Here is a 16852-nt window from a genome sequence, read left to right as displayed (position 1 = left end):
AGACTGATGTTGGGCGTTTATTAAACATCACATGTCCAGAAGTTAAATCATCCACTTGCTGTATTGTTCGTGATTACAGCCAGAATGTGACTGAAAGCTATTTGTTGAAGTATCTTCTATTTATGCTCAAAATAGGAGCACATTGTAAAAAAACAAAAACTCAGAGTTCGTATGAAGTATGTTCACTGAGCAGACGTCTTTCCCAAAATCGTTTTTTTACTAAGAGTTTGTTGCCTCCATCACAAACATGTTCTGTGCTTCCTTATTTACATATTGTGTCATATAAAAGAGCTTTCCTACTGTAAGAGTACATAAATTGATATCAAAATAATTATCATTGGGTCAATTCTACATCACACATCACAAAAGAGTTCCTGAAATGACATGAATAAGAAGCTGAATGTCATACGCACAGCACGTACTGACTGTAGTGTCAGTTAGCTTGGTGAACAATAGTTGAAGGAAGGGGAGAAAAAGGTATAAAAAAAAATAAAAAAGTGGTTTGAGAAAAACTTGTAGAGAAATTGCACTTGTGATATGTAGAATTATTCAGGCACTGTGTATAACATGACAAAATGCAAGATGAAATCACTGTTTAAGTGGTAGTTAAGAAGATATGCTTTGTTATTTTGCAAGGGGAATTCTCTAACTATACCAGACATAGTTCACACCACGACTTAAAGCAGCGACCCTCCGGTTCCCAACCCAAGTCCCTACAGACTGAGCTGCCTCTTCATTTCACCATCCCCCCACTACAAATGAGGAGAACTGAATTTGTTCATGTTGCTCACAGCATAACGTCATTGTTTCAAAATGGTATTTTGTTGCAGAAAAAAAGTTGCAATAAATAAATCCTAGCTTTTTGAGAAGATTCTGTAGTTTCAGAATGATTACCCTCATCAGACCCTGCCTTCAAATCAAATACTTTTGGCTTTTCCACGTGGTCCTAATAGTTATTCAACATGATGATGTTGGTATACATATCTGTAGACTATATTTAGTCTGCTACTGAATGTTTTCCTTCCTGTACAAGAGGACGGTGTGTGTGTGTGTGTGACAGTGGCCGTGAAATGTTTGTTTTAATGAGCTGCCCTGTCGACAACACAAACAGCTGTTTATTGATTGTCCTTATTTTGTCAAATCCATCCTGTGGGGCCAACGTCATGTGCATTATTCAGTTAGTGTGCCACCACAGTAAACTGTTGAGTGGCTCAGTTGTCAGAAACTGGAGCTGACACCTTCACTACTTCACCAGCAGGTCACTACACTCAGCTCAGTGTCACATTTTTCCGATTACAAAGTACTTCAGATTACAAACCAGCATCCAAGTGGCACAGAGAGTTTGACATGTTTACCAATTTATTTTCAATTGTGTCATTTCAATGTGTTTTTACACTCACCAAAACACATCATATAGTATGTACTGTATACTAGCCATCATATAGTGCTGCAATGTATTAAATACATTTACAAGCATACATATTGCATAATGGATTTGTTTACTTCTACGTTAGCTGGACAACAGTCATATTTTTACTGCCTTTCTTGGAACATTCCACCTTTCATGTTGCAGCCACCAGCTGTCGATCACCAAAATAGCATGAAACCATTGCCAGGAATATGCAGCATGTGTGCATGTGCATTCTTGTGCACATTACAAATGAAACAGGTACCTACTTTTAATGACTCCATTGTCAAAAAAAACAACAATACAACACGGTACCTTTAAAAGGTAAAATGTAACAGCGAAGATCAAGAACTCTAAAACATTTATAAACATATACCACATGTAATCTTTCCTAAGGTTATACGCAGATTATTTTACAAACCAAAGTCATCATTTTAACAACACTGGTCACATTTCTCTTTGGTCAAACATGTGTTTACCTGTTTCAGCTGTGCTGTACCTTTCATTGTTGATACTTTAATTTTGTCTCAGTTTCAGGTGATTTATTTGTACACATATGTAGGTTTGTTTGCAGCCATCGATCATGACACACAGATAACAAAACAGATGTAACAATGAACAACACATTAGAGAGAAAGAGAGTGATTCAACCGACTAAAAAACATGATAAATGATCATAAAACCTAAAAGGGATTTAGACAATGAGTGAAGTACTTAAGGTTTCAACAATCAGGGAGATAGAATTATCAACCAATGAAATTAATTAAAAACAAAAATAATCTCTTCAGGCTGGTTCAAAATATTTTATAACTAATACAAAATTAATCCCACAAGGGGAATTTTGGTTTTACACTCTGTTTAATGAACAAGAACATACACTTGGGCCTGTAGTAAAAATGTCTGTAAGTACTTAGTTAGATGTGTAAAAATCATTATGTTATTTCACTGTTCCCAATGTCAGTCAGACCTGAAACAGCTCTGCTTTGTCTAGAAACCAAGGACAGTTTAGAGATTCTCAAGTTCTTCCTGATAACTGCAAGGAGCTTTGGGAGAAATTGTTGTTTGCTCAAGCTCCTATAGACATCACAGATTAGTCCAGTTGGGTCATTGTGACACAACCCTGAAAAAGACAGTATCTTTTTGAATATATGCTCAGGGGTGGGAATCCTAATCTGAAATCGAATTGTATCCAGGGAGGCAAAGAAAAGCTCGACACTTTGACACCAATCAGACGACTGGACCAGTTTACAATTTGATTAGAGGAATTTCTCTCTTTTAAAGATATTTGACTCAACCATGACACTAAAGAGGAAGTGAGAAAGACAAGTTTATAGTACAACATATATCGTAAGCTCTTGTATATTTTCCAAAAGTGTCAAGCAGTAAGAACAATCTGATCAAGTTAAAAACTACAATATCTTCATTTGAAAGGAAATTTAAATTATTAAAGTAAAAATAGAAATACATGCAAGTACTGCAGTTTCACTAGTGTGTTTGCTGGATTTCGAAAATACAATAAATTATCATTTTCCTTCTCTATAAACATATAAAGCCGATGTTTTCATATGTGGCACCTTTAATTAAAACATTTGTCCTGGCTCTTAGCTCACTGTATGGTTTACACATAAAATAAAGCAAAACTAAATTATCATAATGCACTCAGTTTAATTGTCTCTACCTTTTATGTTTAGGAGCTGCATGATCATGCAGAAAGTTAAGGTAAAGGCTTTTTTGCATCAGTCTTTATGCAAATACTCATTCCCTGGTTTATCATGAATACAGAATGACCCATGTATACCAATGGAGAATATTCTTCATTCAAAACAGCCAACCGAGGTCTGTTGAGATAAGAAGGCTCAGCACTGCAGCAATAAATGCTTTTGGAAAATGACACCAGAAACCTGGACTTAAAACTGTTCATTGATAATCAGACGGACAAAGCGCCTCAACACAGAGCTCAATTTTTTCTGCAATTAAACCTTTTATAACAAGCTGGAATGATGACCGAGGGTGCTGCAGTGTCAACTACAGGTAAGGTACTTTTCAAAATGATGATTGTGATATCATAGTCATATTAAAAAAGAAATTAAGACATTGAAAGGGAGAGGTCACAAAACCTCAACTATGCTGTCTTTTATTTAGTATATATTATTATTATCTATCTATCTATTTGACATATGAGGATGGAGTACTTTTCCTCAATGGATTGTTATTTCACAATTTCCATTTTGTTAAACAGCCAATTCCGAAAAGGAATCTCAACAGCATGTTTTAGTGTCTTTGTGTGTTGCTGTTATGTTGCTTAGTATGAAATAAGCTGTTGAAGAAAGTGGGGTGTAGACCTGTTTCACTGACCAAACCAGATGCTTGATTAAAAGGCCAAAGGATTTATACGTAGTTTAGAGGGATTTTACTCAATGGCCGTCATTGACTTAAGGGTAACAAATATCTCAGTGCTGTGCTCTATCTCTCATCTACCTGCTTCAAAGCAAAAGTTAAAAAAAAAACTTTTGAGGCATCGGTTTTGTGCTTTTTTTTTTTTTTTCTCAAATAGGATCCTGGTCTACTTTTTGACTGACTTGAGTCAGAGGAGATCTTCATTTCTACCTACTGTACTGTATTACCAAAATCAGCTGAGTAGCACACTCTGATCTCCAGGATAATCTGAACAGCTGAACACATAAATAGCCTCTGTGTTGCCTCTTATGGCTGAGAGCAGTACAGAGACAGCAACTGTCCCTGTCCTCACCACCATCACTTACAATCAGACTGGAAACAGCACCACGCCTCCTGCTGTCCAGGTAGCCAACGTGATCAGCTGGTTGACGTTCACCATCGGGCTGCCTGCCATCGGACTGGCTATTTACACCCTCAAAAATCTGTCCAAAGGTTTGTACTCACTTGGCTCTCTCACTACTATGTACAGCCATCATTGAGAAATTTAAACAGTGGCGTCGTTAGGCCTATTTTAGGGGGTCTGAAGCAGTGATCTAGGCAGAAATGGGAAAACGGGGTGCAAATTTTTTTCAGTGTCACTCACGGCGGCACGGCGGAGCGGAGGTTATGTGCTCCCTAACACACTGGTTTTGAATAAGTCTCTAAATGGTGCATTCTGTTCAATAAGATGCATTGTTACACATTTTAGTTTTCACATTTTAGTTTTCCCAAGCTTCATAATGTTGAGTTACTGTACAGCCCCTGCCCTGACACACCCCTTCATCATTTGACTGCAACTCACTTGGTTCATGTTGTCTAACCCCTTTGTTGGCCTACTACTTCTATCAGCACTTTCTTTAAAAAACAAACAACAAACAAATAAATTCATAATATTACATGTGTCATCCAGTAATAATAGATCCCTAGACCTTGATAAGTCAATCATCTGTCAGCGTATTCGAATGTGGCGCTGACCCGAAAAGGTGGAGCTAAACCCTGCAGTCCGTTGATTGGTGGAAAGAATCGTCACTTCCTGTGTTACGTCGGTAAACAAAACTCTGCCGTGTTTAAACCATTGACTGTAACACAGCTGATTGTTTACGTCTGTATTTCTCCTCGCCGCTCACAGCCTTCTCTGAAACAAAGCTTGATTGAGTTCATGTAATAAACAGTCACATGTCAGTGACAGAGGAGATGAACTGCTGGATGTCTTCCAGCGTTGGTTTTGTTTATGTAGCGTTTTTCTCCTTTGTTGAATTTATTAGTTAGCGGTTAGCTAGCAGTTAGATGCTATCATATGACGCTATTTACATAGCGGCTATCGTCATCCGGCTGACACGCCGTCTACCAAGGGCACGGGTGGCTGTAGAAACGTAAACGGGATCGGGTTTAAGTTTTTCAGTACCGGTATTCGGCAAACATATTCTTTGCCAGAATTAGAATGTAGATATTCAGCGCAGATATCAGATATTTAGCGCACCGTATAGAAACCCTTGTAGTAAGCACGTCTATTAAATGTAGATATTTGCACGGCCTAGGTCAAGCCGTGCAATAATTTCAAGGCCGTGTTTTTTTTAAATAGGCCGTGCAAAAAGCGGTTTTGCGGCAGGCTACCTAAATCTATGGTCTGAAGCCTCCCTAAAATGTTCTTAAGCGCCCCCAAATAATTTGGTGTTTTTAAGTTTTTATAAAATAAAATACAAATTCTAAAACGTGCTGACAAATTCAATATAAAGTGGCCAGAATATGAGCTTACATAAATAATCATATAACCTGTCATTATTTACTTAAATATAATCATGAATTTGTCAGTTTCACTTCACTTCATTGCGCAAGGTAGCGAGGCCCTTCAGTGCGTTGTTATCCAATCCATTACACTTCTCATATAGAGAAAACCCACATGACTGAAAATCCAGTCCGCGTTTTCCCTGCGACCTTGCTTGCTCCCCTGTAGCATGTGTGTGTAAAATCAAGTACACACAGCGATTACAACACTGAATGTAATAGAACAGCGTTAGGAGAAGGACATGAATGCACGATGGATATAAGACAGTTTTTAAGTATGCTTCTCTGCTGTTAGTAATAATTAGTTAGCTGCAGCCCACACACGCACATATATATATATATACATATAAATGTGTGTGTATGTGTATATATGGGTGTGTTTGCTCACATCCTGTGCATCTCTTGGGGGCTAAGCCTCCCCTGTCCTTAAAACCTAGTGACACCCCTTTTAAACTCTCTGCCTACACCTCCTGACTTCAAAGCAGTAGAAGCAGGTTGAGGGAACTTTGCTTGTTCAGTGCAAAATTACACAAACATAGGAATTACTGGAAATAATAGCATTCATTTACCCTTTCTATTTGTACTATATCCGACTATGTAGTACAGGGGTGCTCAATACGTCGATCGCGATCTACCAGTCGATCGCGAAGGCAGTGTGGGTAGATCGCAAAGCATTATAAAGTAGACGTCAGCCTATCGTCCGTCCTCACTATGAAAAAAAAAAAAAAACGGCTCAGCGCTCCGCGCCTCCTTATTTTCCTCTTAAGTTTCGTTTCATTAAAACCGAAAGTAAATAACGGTTGCTGAATGAATATTAAAATGTGTAACGTAGTGTTAAAAGGCTGTGTCAGTCAAGTTATCATTTGTTGCAGCAAGAAAGGCAGAGGATCATCAGGCAAAGAGGAGGAAAGGTGAGAACTGTAATAAGCTAAGAGAATGAGAAACAGTGAAGGAGCCGACAGATGAAACATAAAAAATAGAGATGTAAATGTAGCTTAGGCTGGAAAACTAAAGGATATGCAATGAATCGGAATATTTCAATGTCATGCCATGTTCAGTCACAGTATGAATTATCCATCAATAATATTATTTGGGTGGATTAAGTAATAATGTAACTAAACATGGCATTACAGTTAAAGTAATCATTACTCATGACTCAGTAGTATACTTGGACTTTTGATTTTAAAAAATTCAACAGAGGATGAGACAGACCAGGACCCAGTTACATACAAAGGCCAGAGTCATTCTTTCTCTCTCTCTCTCTCTCTCTCTCTCTCTCTCTCTCTCTCTCTCTCTCTCTCTCTCTCTCTCTCTCTCTGTCTGTGTCTCCACAACCTATACCAAACACTTAATATACAGGTATGGAGCTAAATTCTAAATAAATATATGTTTTGCATGTTATTAGGTAGATCATTTTGACTTGGTCATTTTATAAGTAGCTCCCATGCCGAAAAAGTGTGAGCACCCCTGATGTACTATATTAAATGGATGTGGTCAGGAATTTCACAAGCCATCAGTTGATGGGTTAGCCAGTATAAATAAACATTTATATTTTTCAACTTTAAAAGTAACACAACATCGTGGCCACATACATCCGTTAGGCTTAGCATAAAAGGACTCAAACAAAAGGTGTGTTCAATGTCACAAACTAGTATTGTTGGTGAAAGCTGTTAACAAAAACATAACTCCAGCGTCATAGCTGTTACACGAGCTGTTTCTATCATGCCTTTCGGGCAATACAACATTGCAATTCTGAAACCTATTAGTTCTTTGGGATATAGAGCTAGATGTGACCATGTTTATCTGTTATAATTCCTTGTTTTTTTAAAAAAAAAGTTTTTTATTAGTATAAAATTAATGAACACTTATATTCATGCTGTTATGTATTGTTATTAGTGATCCTGGGCCGGCATTAAGCTACACATTTAACCCATCATTAATGTCAGTGGCCATGTAGTCTCAAACTGTTCTTTCTTATTTTGTTTAATGAGTGCATAATTTGGTCTACTACTATTTCATGAGCAGGGAACGAATGTGTGATTTTAGACAAATCCATAGACTTTTTGTCTTTTTGCAGCTAGTGGCATCATTACTGGCCATTTGAAGGAATGCAGTTTTAAGAAGCTTCCACATAAGCATCACTATTAACTAAACCTTGCTTGTAGATATGTTTTAATAATAAAACAGTCATAAAAATGTAACATCAGAATGCATTATCATTACTGCCAGTCAAAGTACAGAGTTATCATGACCTAACCAATACCACCACAATTTCTTTGTGAATGGTACCCATAGCCCAATCATCAGCAATCATATTACTGGTATCAGTGGTACTGCATACATTTCTACTGGCAGTGGTAGCAATCATAATTTTCAAAGTTTTTGCAAAACATATTTCTTTTGTTCTTTCCAGGTGAAAAAAAAATTCCCATACATGTCATGTTCCTCCTTGTCTCTGACATCATTAGCTTCTTCGGCCGTCCCCAAGTGAACCCTGACATGGAAAGTGGAACTGACTTTTCTTCAAATCCCACTGACTTCATATTCTATTTTGGTGTTGTCTCCAACATCAGTCTCATGGTGTTCATAGCCCAGGAGCGCCATCTCTTGGTGGCCTACCCACAGTGTCAGGGCTGCTGCGTCACCATCAGGCGGTTTCCTGCAGTCGCCTTGTTGGCGTGGGCTGCTCCGTTTGGCATCCTGGCCCTGGCAGTGCTGAAGTGCAACTTCTGGTTTGCTGTTTCTCTCCTTGCTCCTTTCCCCCTTCTCCTGTTCTTCACTGTGGACTCCTGGAGGGCCCTAATCTGCTCCAGAACTAACCCTAAAACCCCAGAGAGGAAGAGGGCAGTGTTGGGGATCGGTGCAATCTGGGCTAACTATACCATCCTCTACATCCCCTTCATCCTCAGCATCCTCTTAGAGGCTCTGTCCTTCAAGGAGACTGTTTCCTACCTAGACCTGGTGTCTCACCTGCTGCTCTACCTTAGCCCTCTGGTGGATCCTTTCCTTTACATTTTCATGACCAGAGGGCTTAAGGAAGTGCTGCAGGCGCTGCCCTGCTGTCACAGCCCAAGTCGCAAAGAGAACACTGTGGAAACTGTGGCTGAGACTGTTGAGACAAGACTCTGACAAGGAGAAAATGACCCAAACACATATGAGTTAAGTTTGGGACAGTTAATGCTCCTGTTTGGTCTGGAGCAGATAACAAAAAACAACATTTAGTCAGAAACAGAGGTTTTCTGGAGGTTTTCAACAGGTCTTTCTCCAATCAGACCCATACTGGAGCCATGACGCCAGAAGTGCACCTGCTGAAATGAACCCACCCCAAATCATGAAGACAGAAAACACATTCAGTAATTGTAGAGGTATTTTTTCAAAACAAAATATCTTGGTGGTATTATTAGTGATAATTTTTATTACAAGATATATTTAATATTGAGTTTAATCACTGTTTTGTATGCTTATAAGATAAATCTGTCATGCTATGTATTTATTTTGACATTTTTTATTATATCAGAAGTTATTTTATAAACGCCTATTCTAAGTTGCATGCACACACAAATAATGCTCCAGTATATATGCACTGTCTGCACACATACCTTACAAATCAATCTAATTTTAAATCTTTTTCTTAACATCAGACAGGATAAGGCTCAGGAAATGTTCTTTTTGCCTAATTTTAAGAACAATAGTAACATTTTATACAGCAGATGACTGTCACTGTAGCTTGTCCTAATATATATTATTTTTCAATTTCATTACAGTGAAACAGTGAAAAACATTAAAAGAAAACATTGCTTGGATTATATAAAGACCAGATGGATTGAGGTTACCCTTGTTTTGTTTAATGTGTATGAGAACATGAACACCTTTAGAGTGTCAATACTTGACCAGGATCTGAGGGTAACAAAATGGCTTTTGTGAACTGAACTCCTTATACTTGTCTCTTTACTCCTTAGTTTCTGTTGTTGTACTCTTTGATTCCAGGGTGACACCTGCAAACTCTGAAGTTTGAGAGCAGATGTCTTTTTTTCTGTAATGGAACAAAACAGTGTTTATTTTGATTGAGCTGAGACACAATTTGATATAATATGGTCAGCAACAACTGACAACAACTATGGCCTCAGAAATGACTTACATAAATACAGTTCTTGCTGATCTCAATGGACAATTACTGTTAAAAGCTTAAATAAATAAATATTTATTATATGGGCAGGTCAGGTGGAGCTTTGTATATGTTTGAAAATCTAAAAGATCAGTCGGCATTCAGGTTGTGTATCAATTTCCCAATACTTCCGCCAGATGGCAGTGTTGCGAAAGAAATGTTTTACTATTTAATTTTGTGGCTTAAACTCATTCATTGACCAACCTTGGCTTTTCAACATCATCGATTATTTCTGGAAGCCTCATGTTTATTGTCTCGGGAAGCAGCAGGGACACCAGGCCAGAAGTGATGGCCATGCAGCCGATGATGATCTGAGGAAGAAGAGTCCACACATCCTCCAGCAGCAAGATGAGCGGAGCTATTGATACTCCCAGACGACTGATAAAGCTGACATACCCCAGACCATTTTGTCTGGAGAGAAAATCACAAGTATAAATCAATGGTCCTCTAGTCATTATGCAACCGTTTTTGCGACCCTACTGAAAATAGTGCATGTTAAGGATTTTAAATGATCATCATCTGTACTGATGATATCAGCCTGACTTCACAGAAATACATGTAAGACCTCAATTTAATGCTGTTTTTCCTGTTAGGGGGTCACAGTGGGCTGGAGCTGATCCCAGCTGTCATTGGGTGAGCGGGGTACACCCTGGACACGCTTTTGGCAGTCAATCACATATATACAGACAACGAGCCACACTCACGTCCACACATACAAGCAACGTAGAGATCATGCAAAACACACCAGGAAACTACTCCCTAATCTCTGTTCCATCTTGCAGCATTGATGCACAACAAAGAGTAAGTTATTTATTGTCACCTCATTGTGCTACCACACAAGTATTTCAATCAAAGCCATTTGGGGTTTTTTTACCAGGTAGTTTTGGTGCCCAGTAAGTTGAGTGACATACATAACACATAAGTTACATTCATGTTTGTAACATAATGTTATAATAAATCTACACTCAAATAAGTAGATTTTTTTTTTAACTCAAACTAAACTTTTTAAAACCTAACCAGATATTTTCTCTGGTATACTGGAGAAAAGGTTGGACAGTGTAATCTTTCAACAACAAAAGAAAAATCAAAAAATCATATCTATATTTAGATTTTTGTAAAACATTGTGAAAACATGATTTACAAAACATGAAAATATAGTATAGTTGTTTTTTAACCATCTTTAATGATACCATGCACACACACACACATATATATATATATATAAAAATATATGTCAGCTCAAAGAGAGTAGTGCCTTTTTACAGGTTAGATATACTGACCTGATAACTGTGGGGTAAAGCTCTGTCGTGTAGAGGAAGACAGTCGTGAAGGAAGCTTCAGATAAACCTTTTCCAAGAATGGCAACAACAGCACGCGCATGCCACAGACCTATAAAGTATAGCAAAGGCAGTTTATACATGTATAGCACTTTAATTAACTTGAAAAGATGAAACTATCTCCATTAGATTAATAATTCAACCAGCCTGTTGATATATGGTAGAACATACGCTTAACAATTGCGATACATCATCTAGCTCTAGCTAAGTTCCCACTTAAAAACTCTGAACTCCATACACTGCACACTTGAAATCATAGGGTAAGAAAAAAACGAAAACAATTGTGGTCAAACTCTTAATGTTTGATGACAAGCAGATGAAAGTAAGTGATTTCCTAGTAGCCTACTGCTCAATATCAGATTTTGTTGTCATGAAGATAAAACACCACACAAATTGTAATATTCCGAGCGTATTCTCTTTTACTGTGGTGGCAAATATTTATTGACCTTAAACTCAAGCTGTAATAAATAAAATGCTATGTAATTCTTCATACTGTACACAGTTTTAAAATAGCTTCTCACCCTTTGCATTCAATCTATTACACATATAGACTGATGTAGAAATGAATGTGTGTATTAGGGACAATTCTGAAATATTTAAAATAACCTCTTGTGATGCACACTCTGACCTTTTGGAAGAAAGATGTTTATGGCGATGCAGAGTCCAGTCAGTAACAGAGTTCCAGCCTGACATTTTCTCCGCCCAATGATGTTCAGAAGGAAATAGATCGTTAGTTTGGCAGGGACTTCAATGGCAGCATAGACAAAGTGTGTGAGGTACATATTTAATCCAAATCCATTTATGTTCAGGCTGATTCCATAATATGTCAAGGCCACTCCAAACCTGCAGGGGGAAAAAAAACCAACTTTTTTTTAATGCAGGCATCTCTATATCTGTGCATGTATACAACTGGAATCAGCAGAGGTTATTTGAATTGACTTTGCATTTGCCTTAATTTTCAAGGCAACACCCACCAAACAATCCCTGCCTTTAGGGACAGCAGTCTCATCTGGTGGGTCTTAAAAAGGTCGAGGTAAGTGTAGTTTCTCTCCTGCTTTTCCTGGATTTCCAATGTGGACAGTACCTGTGCAGATGTATTTAACAATGTTGAAAGACACAAGTATTTTCAATCAAATTTTGTTCACCCCGTTTTCTTAATTATCTTTGTAAAAGGCCTTTGGCTACTGAAAACCTCATTTTATTTTAGTTTTTATTTTGGCCATGACAAGATCCCTTCTAATAGCAATTTCATGATTCATTATTTTTCAGTTATAAAATCCAGTCAGTGTGTAAAAATGTAGAAAAAATGGGGTTTAAACAGTGTGTTGATGCAAATGCACACACCATCGTGTAAAGTAAGATCCTTATGATAAAGTCAGTCTGTGTTCCCAGAAAGTTGTCTTGCTGAGTTTTTACAATTGATCAAATCAGGAAATCTAAAGAGGTCTGATGGTTGATATTGTGTATCTATTGTATGTATTTGCTGTGTTTAAGCATAATGAACAGTTCTGTTGTACATTGAGTAATAATTTATTTGGTATTTGGCCTCTGCTGGAAGTAATAGCAGAAGCCAAATAGTTCTCCAGATATCATTGTGCAGACTTAAGCAGGTGGACACTGGAGTATATACGACATATTGTAACACTTTGCTTCAACCATAGAACTCAAATGCCTTCAGAACAATTAGAATATAATAACTTAAAATCAAATACGCACACTTTTAAGCTTTCAACAAAGCCATTTAAGATCAAGCTCAAACTCACCTCCAGCTTTATTTTCGATGATAGTTTGGGTCTTTTATTGAATGAAGCACATTTGTCAAGATAAAACTCTGCGCTTTCCACTTTACCATTGGCTAAAAGCCAACGGGCAGACTCAGGAATCCACCTGTGATTCAATTCAAAAATACATTTCTGTAATTATTGAGTTAGTTAGAATTCACTTCTATTTTCATTTTCTCCTGATGGTATTCATCACAGATCACTTAATGGTTTGTGCTTTTATTTAACCACCTTACCACCTTTCACATTTATTTTGTTACTTGTATATTAACAGATTTAATTTTCATTCAGTGGAAAACAATAACACACATCAAGAGGAACCTTATTTGATGCAGAGTTGTAAAATTAATGCAGTCCCATTTCACAACCAAGTGATCAAGTGGTTGAGGGAGGCTTTTTTTCACTTACCACCAGGTTATCACTGCAAATCCCAGTGGGGCTGTGACAGTCATGATGAGTGACCGCCAATCAGTGACCAAGAAGGCAAATCCAGCCAGCAGCATGTTGCCCACAGACCAGGCCAGACTGCCCATCACACCAATAAATGACCTATGATCTGTGTCCACCCACTCAATGGCTGAATGATGAAAAAAAAGATTTAAAGAACAAAAAAAAAAGATTTCCTTGGTAGTTTTATCAAACCCATGTGATCAAATTAGACATGTCTGTACACATTTTAAGACGCTTTCCAGATTTGGAAACTAGCAGAACTAACTCGTTTTTTTTTCATGTCAGAAGAAGTCGTCCGTAAACACAACACATGACATATAGTATTATCTTAGCTTACTGAGAACTGCTGAGTTGATGCTGATTCCTGTCAGTCCAAACCCAGTTAGAAATCTCAGCCCTGCAAACACAATATAGGAGTTTGCAAAAGCGCTGGAGAAGCCGAACACGATCGCCATAATGTACGAGGCCAAAAGTGTGTTTTTCCTCCCATACCTGGAAAAGAATCATGAGGAGACTATTAAAGCACAAACATATTCTCAGTATTAAAGGGTATACAAGTAAGATGATGAATTCAAAATTAAAGTCTGACTGTATTAGGTTACCTATTATTTTGTTGATTTTCCACCACAACAACCATCACATCCTTTTTTCATTAAATTGTTATTTTTAAACTTTAGATGTATCTAAAAGAGTGTAATAACTATTCTTTCTCAAGACTCTAGATTAAAATCACAGATGTTGACTTGTTCATTGTCACTTTTTGATTCAACACTAGAAAATTGTTTTACATACTTATCACACAGGTATCCAAAAGCAATGGCTCCCATCATCACACCAACAAAGAAGATTGTGCCTGTGGTTTTTGTCAGGCTTTTTCTGTCACAAACAAGGTCCCACTGTAGAAGCAAATCACAGAGACAAGCTAATTAGATTATCAATGCAGATAACTGTGTTTGAAAAACGAAAAGAAGACAAACACAACCAAACAAGAACAAACTCACCCTGGCCTTAATTGTGAAATATTACGAGGTAAAAAAAAAACGTGTTATGGAAGATGCAATTCCAAACAACTCTGTTGTAATTTCTATTTTTAGCAGATCAAGAAACAGTGTCCTTGTAAATGTTTGAGGTTGTTAAAATGGTAAATGGGCTTGAGTTTATATAGCGCTTTTCTAGTCTTCTGACTTCTCAAAGCTCTTGTCCTTTTACCAAACATTTGTCCAGTGACACGGAGACACCTGAAGGGCAATAATCTAAAATCCAACTGTCAATCTTTCAATTAGGAGACAACCCACTTGACTCCTAACCCACAGCCCCCCAAATATGAAACATGCACATTTACTTGGATAAATTAATTTAAAGAAAAAAATATCTTTCACTGGTTTCAGAATCTAACACTGAGTAAAAGTGCATTGTAAAGGATGCATGATTGATAAATATTTTGTTGATAAAAACTTTACCTCTGTTGCCAGGGTGGAGGTGAAGGTGGAATTGTCATAAACCCATCCACTCTGACACTGAACTATGTGCATGTCAGTGTTGTCAGAGGAGTTGGCTAAGAGCTGAAACTGAGGTTCTGCAAACATTTCACAGGATTTAAGGCATCCATCTTCTTTCAATGGAACACTAACAGTCAGTCTCTGCTCCTGAGTTAAATTTTCCAAGAGACCTCCATCCGCTAGTTTGCTTATATTGCAGTGATGAGCAGGCACTGCTGCTATGAAGATGTTCAGCAAGAAGTGACAGGGAAGAACGATCCGAGGGGTCCACAGCAGGATGAGGATGACGATTTGGAACGGCCCAAAGCCGTTGACTTCCTTAAGGATGTTCTCGAACTTCATCTTCATCAGTTTTATGGCTCCTGAAAGAACAAGTCATCTCAGGCTGAATGAAGCAAAACATTTTTCTTTCTGCATTTTACATCACAGCAGCCTGATCATTAACTGCTACATCACCTTTGGACATCCAACTGTTGAAAAATAGATTACCAATTGCACTTGTTTAACACCCACAGCTGCAGCTTTGTGGGGAAGGAAAACAAGTTTTCTTTTGCACCAGGCAATTCAAAACACAGTATAATGTGTTAATTATTGTTACCTTAATAATAATTTAATAATTTGTTACCTTTTGAACTTATTGTCTCCAGGACTATTTCTACATTAAATCTCCAAATGTCATTCAGTTCATTTTGTTTCCTCCTCCTCAGCAGATGGAGAGGAGAGTGTATACAAATCATTCGTCATCATGAAAGATATGACATAAATGACAAAAGTAAGGCGTACAGAAAGTTTTAGAGAATAAGGTAGTTATCATTGTAGCCAATCTATGAAAAAAGTATCCATCTTTGTCATAGTAAAAATCTATTCTAGATATCAGTCATAATCCTACATTTAACTTTATTTGTTCTTACATTCAAAAAAGATATAAGCATTAAAGCTAATTCAAAAAAGAGAATAAATACAAAGAGATTCAAGAGTGGGCACAAATTGGCGTGTGACAGAAATTTCTCTGTGCAGAGTTCAGTTTAAAGAGTGACTTAAAACAATTGCAGATTTGTAATTGTAGGAAGGATGTCTTTTTCACTGTCCCCATGTTTAGCCTTTGCAATATTCCTGCACACAGTAGGAGAAGACAGGATGGTACTGCCTTGGTGACGCTTATGTTAAAACGAGGCTCAGAGGTTGTAAAGACTTCTTTAAGAAAATGGTAAGGTGACTGAATAAAAGGACCTTAAAATGTCATGGTTTGGTTTTGTGTATTTTGTATGTCTGAGTTTTTAGTTCTGTTTTATTTATTCCCGAGCCTTTTTCTGTGTTACTTTGTTTCTTCGTGTCCTTATGTTGTTCAAAATATTTTTCTTTCGGTCAGGAGCACTGCTACGTCAGAGCAGTCTCCCTGGAGTGGCACACGCTTGACCATTTTCCCTGGGAACCATGGAGGTCTGGCAGACACCTGATAACGTCTCCTCAGCGGTGTTCCGGCTGATCCCAGCTGTCATTGGCTGAGAAGCAGGGTACAGGGTGTTTGGCAGTCAATTACTTATACACCACTTTATTAAAAAAAAATAAAGGGAACACTTAAACAACACAAAGTAATTCCAAGTCATTCATCTTTCTGTTAAATCAAACTGTCCACTTGGGAAGCAACACTGATTGACAATCAATTTCACATGTTGTGCAAATGGAATTGATAACAGGTGGAAATTATAGGCAATTAGCAAGACACCCCCAATAAAGGAGTGGTTCTGCAGGTTCTGACCCCAGACCACTTCTCAGCGCCGATGCTTTCTGGCTGATGTTTTGGTCGCTTTTGAGTGCTTTCACTCTCGTAGTAGCATGAGACGGAGTCTACAACTGACACAAGTGGCTCAGGTAGTGCAGCTCATCCAGTATGGCACATCAATGCAAGCTGTGGCAGGAAGGTTTGATGTGTCTGTCAACGTAGTGTCCAGAGTATGGAGGTGCTACCAAGAGACAGGCCAGTACATCAG

The 16852-nt window shown here is 37.8% G+C and overlaps 2 protein-coding genes across 3 annotated transcripts; one reads left to right on the top strand and one right to left on the bottom strand.

Annotated features, from left to right (window-relative positions):
* Positions 1-3178: 3178 nt before the first annotated feature.
* Positions 3179-8777, top strand: LOC306835861 (uncharacterized protein). Of its 2 annotated transcripts, none has more exons than XM_079362638.1 (2): positions 3179-3439; positions 8043-8777. In XM_079362638.1, the coding sequence occupies exons 1-2, from the start codon at positions 3406-3408 to the stop codon at positions 8756-8758; spliced, it is 750 nt and encodes a 249-aa protein (XP_079218764.1). In that variant the 5' UTR covers positions 3179-3405; the 3' UTR covers positions 8759-8777. The 2 variants fall into 2 exon arrangements, with proteins under 2 accessions (XP_079218764.1, XP_079218763.1); XM_079362637.1 differs by lacking the exon at positions 3179-3439 and adding an exon at positions 4042-4297.
* Positions 8778-9560: 783 nt separating this feature from the next.
* LOC306835662 (solute carrier family 22 member 7-like) lies at positions 9561-15209 on the bottom strand (the record flags this gene model as incomplete). The annotated part of the gene is made up of 10 exons (XM_079362327.1): positions 9561-9662; positions 9999-10205; positions 11075-11183; positions 11760-11974; positions 12106-12215; positions 12895-13018; positions 13321-13489; positions 13700-13854; positions 14155-14258; positions 14823-15209. The coding sequence occupies 10 exons, from the start codon at positions 15207-15209 to the stop codon at positions 9578-9580; spliced, it is 1665 nt and encodes a 554-aa protein (XP_079218453.1). The 3' UTR covers positions 9561-9577.
* Between the last annotated feature and the right edge of the window lie 1643 nt (positions 15210-16852).

The sequence above is a fragment of the Symphodus melops genome, assembly GCF_947650265.1.
Source record: "Symphodus melops genome assembly, chromosome: 15".
NCBI classification, from domain to species: domain Eukaryota; kingdom Metazoa; phylum Chordata; class Actinopteri; order Labriformes; family Labridae; genus Symphodus; species Symphodus melops.
This window is presented reverse-complemented; position numbering and strand designations above follow the sequence as displayed.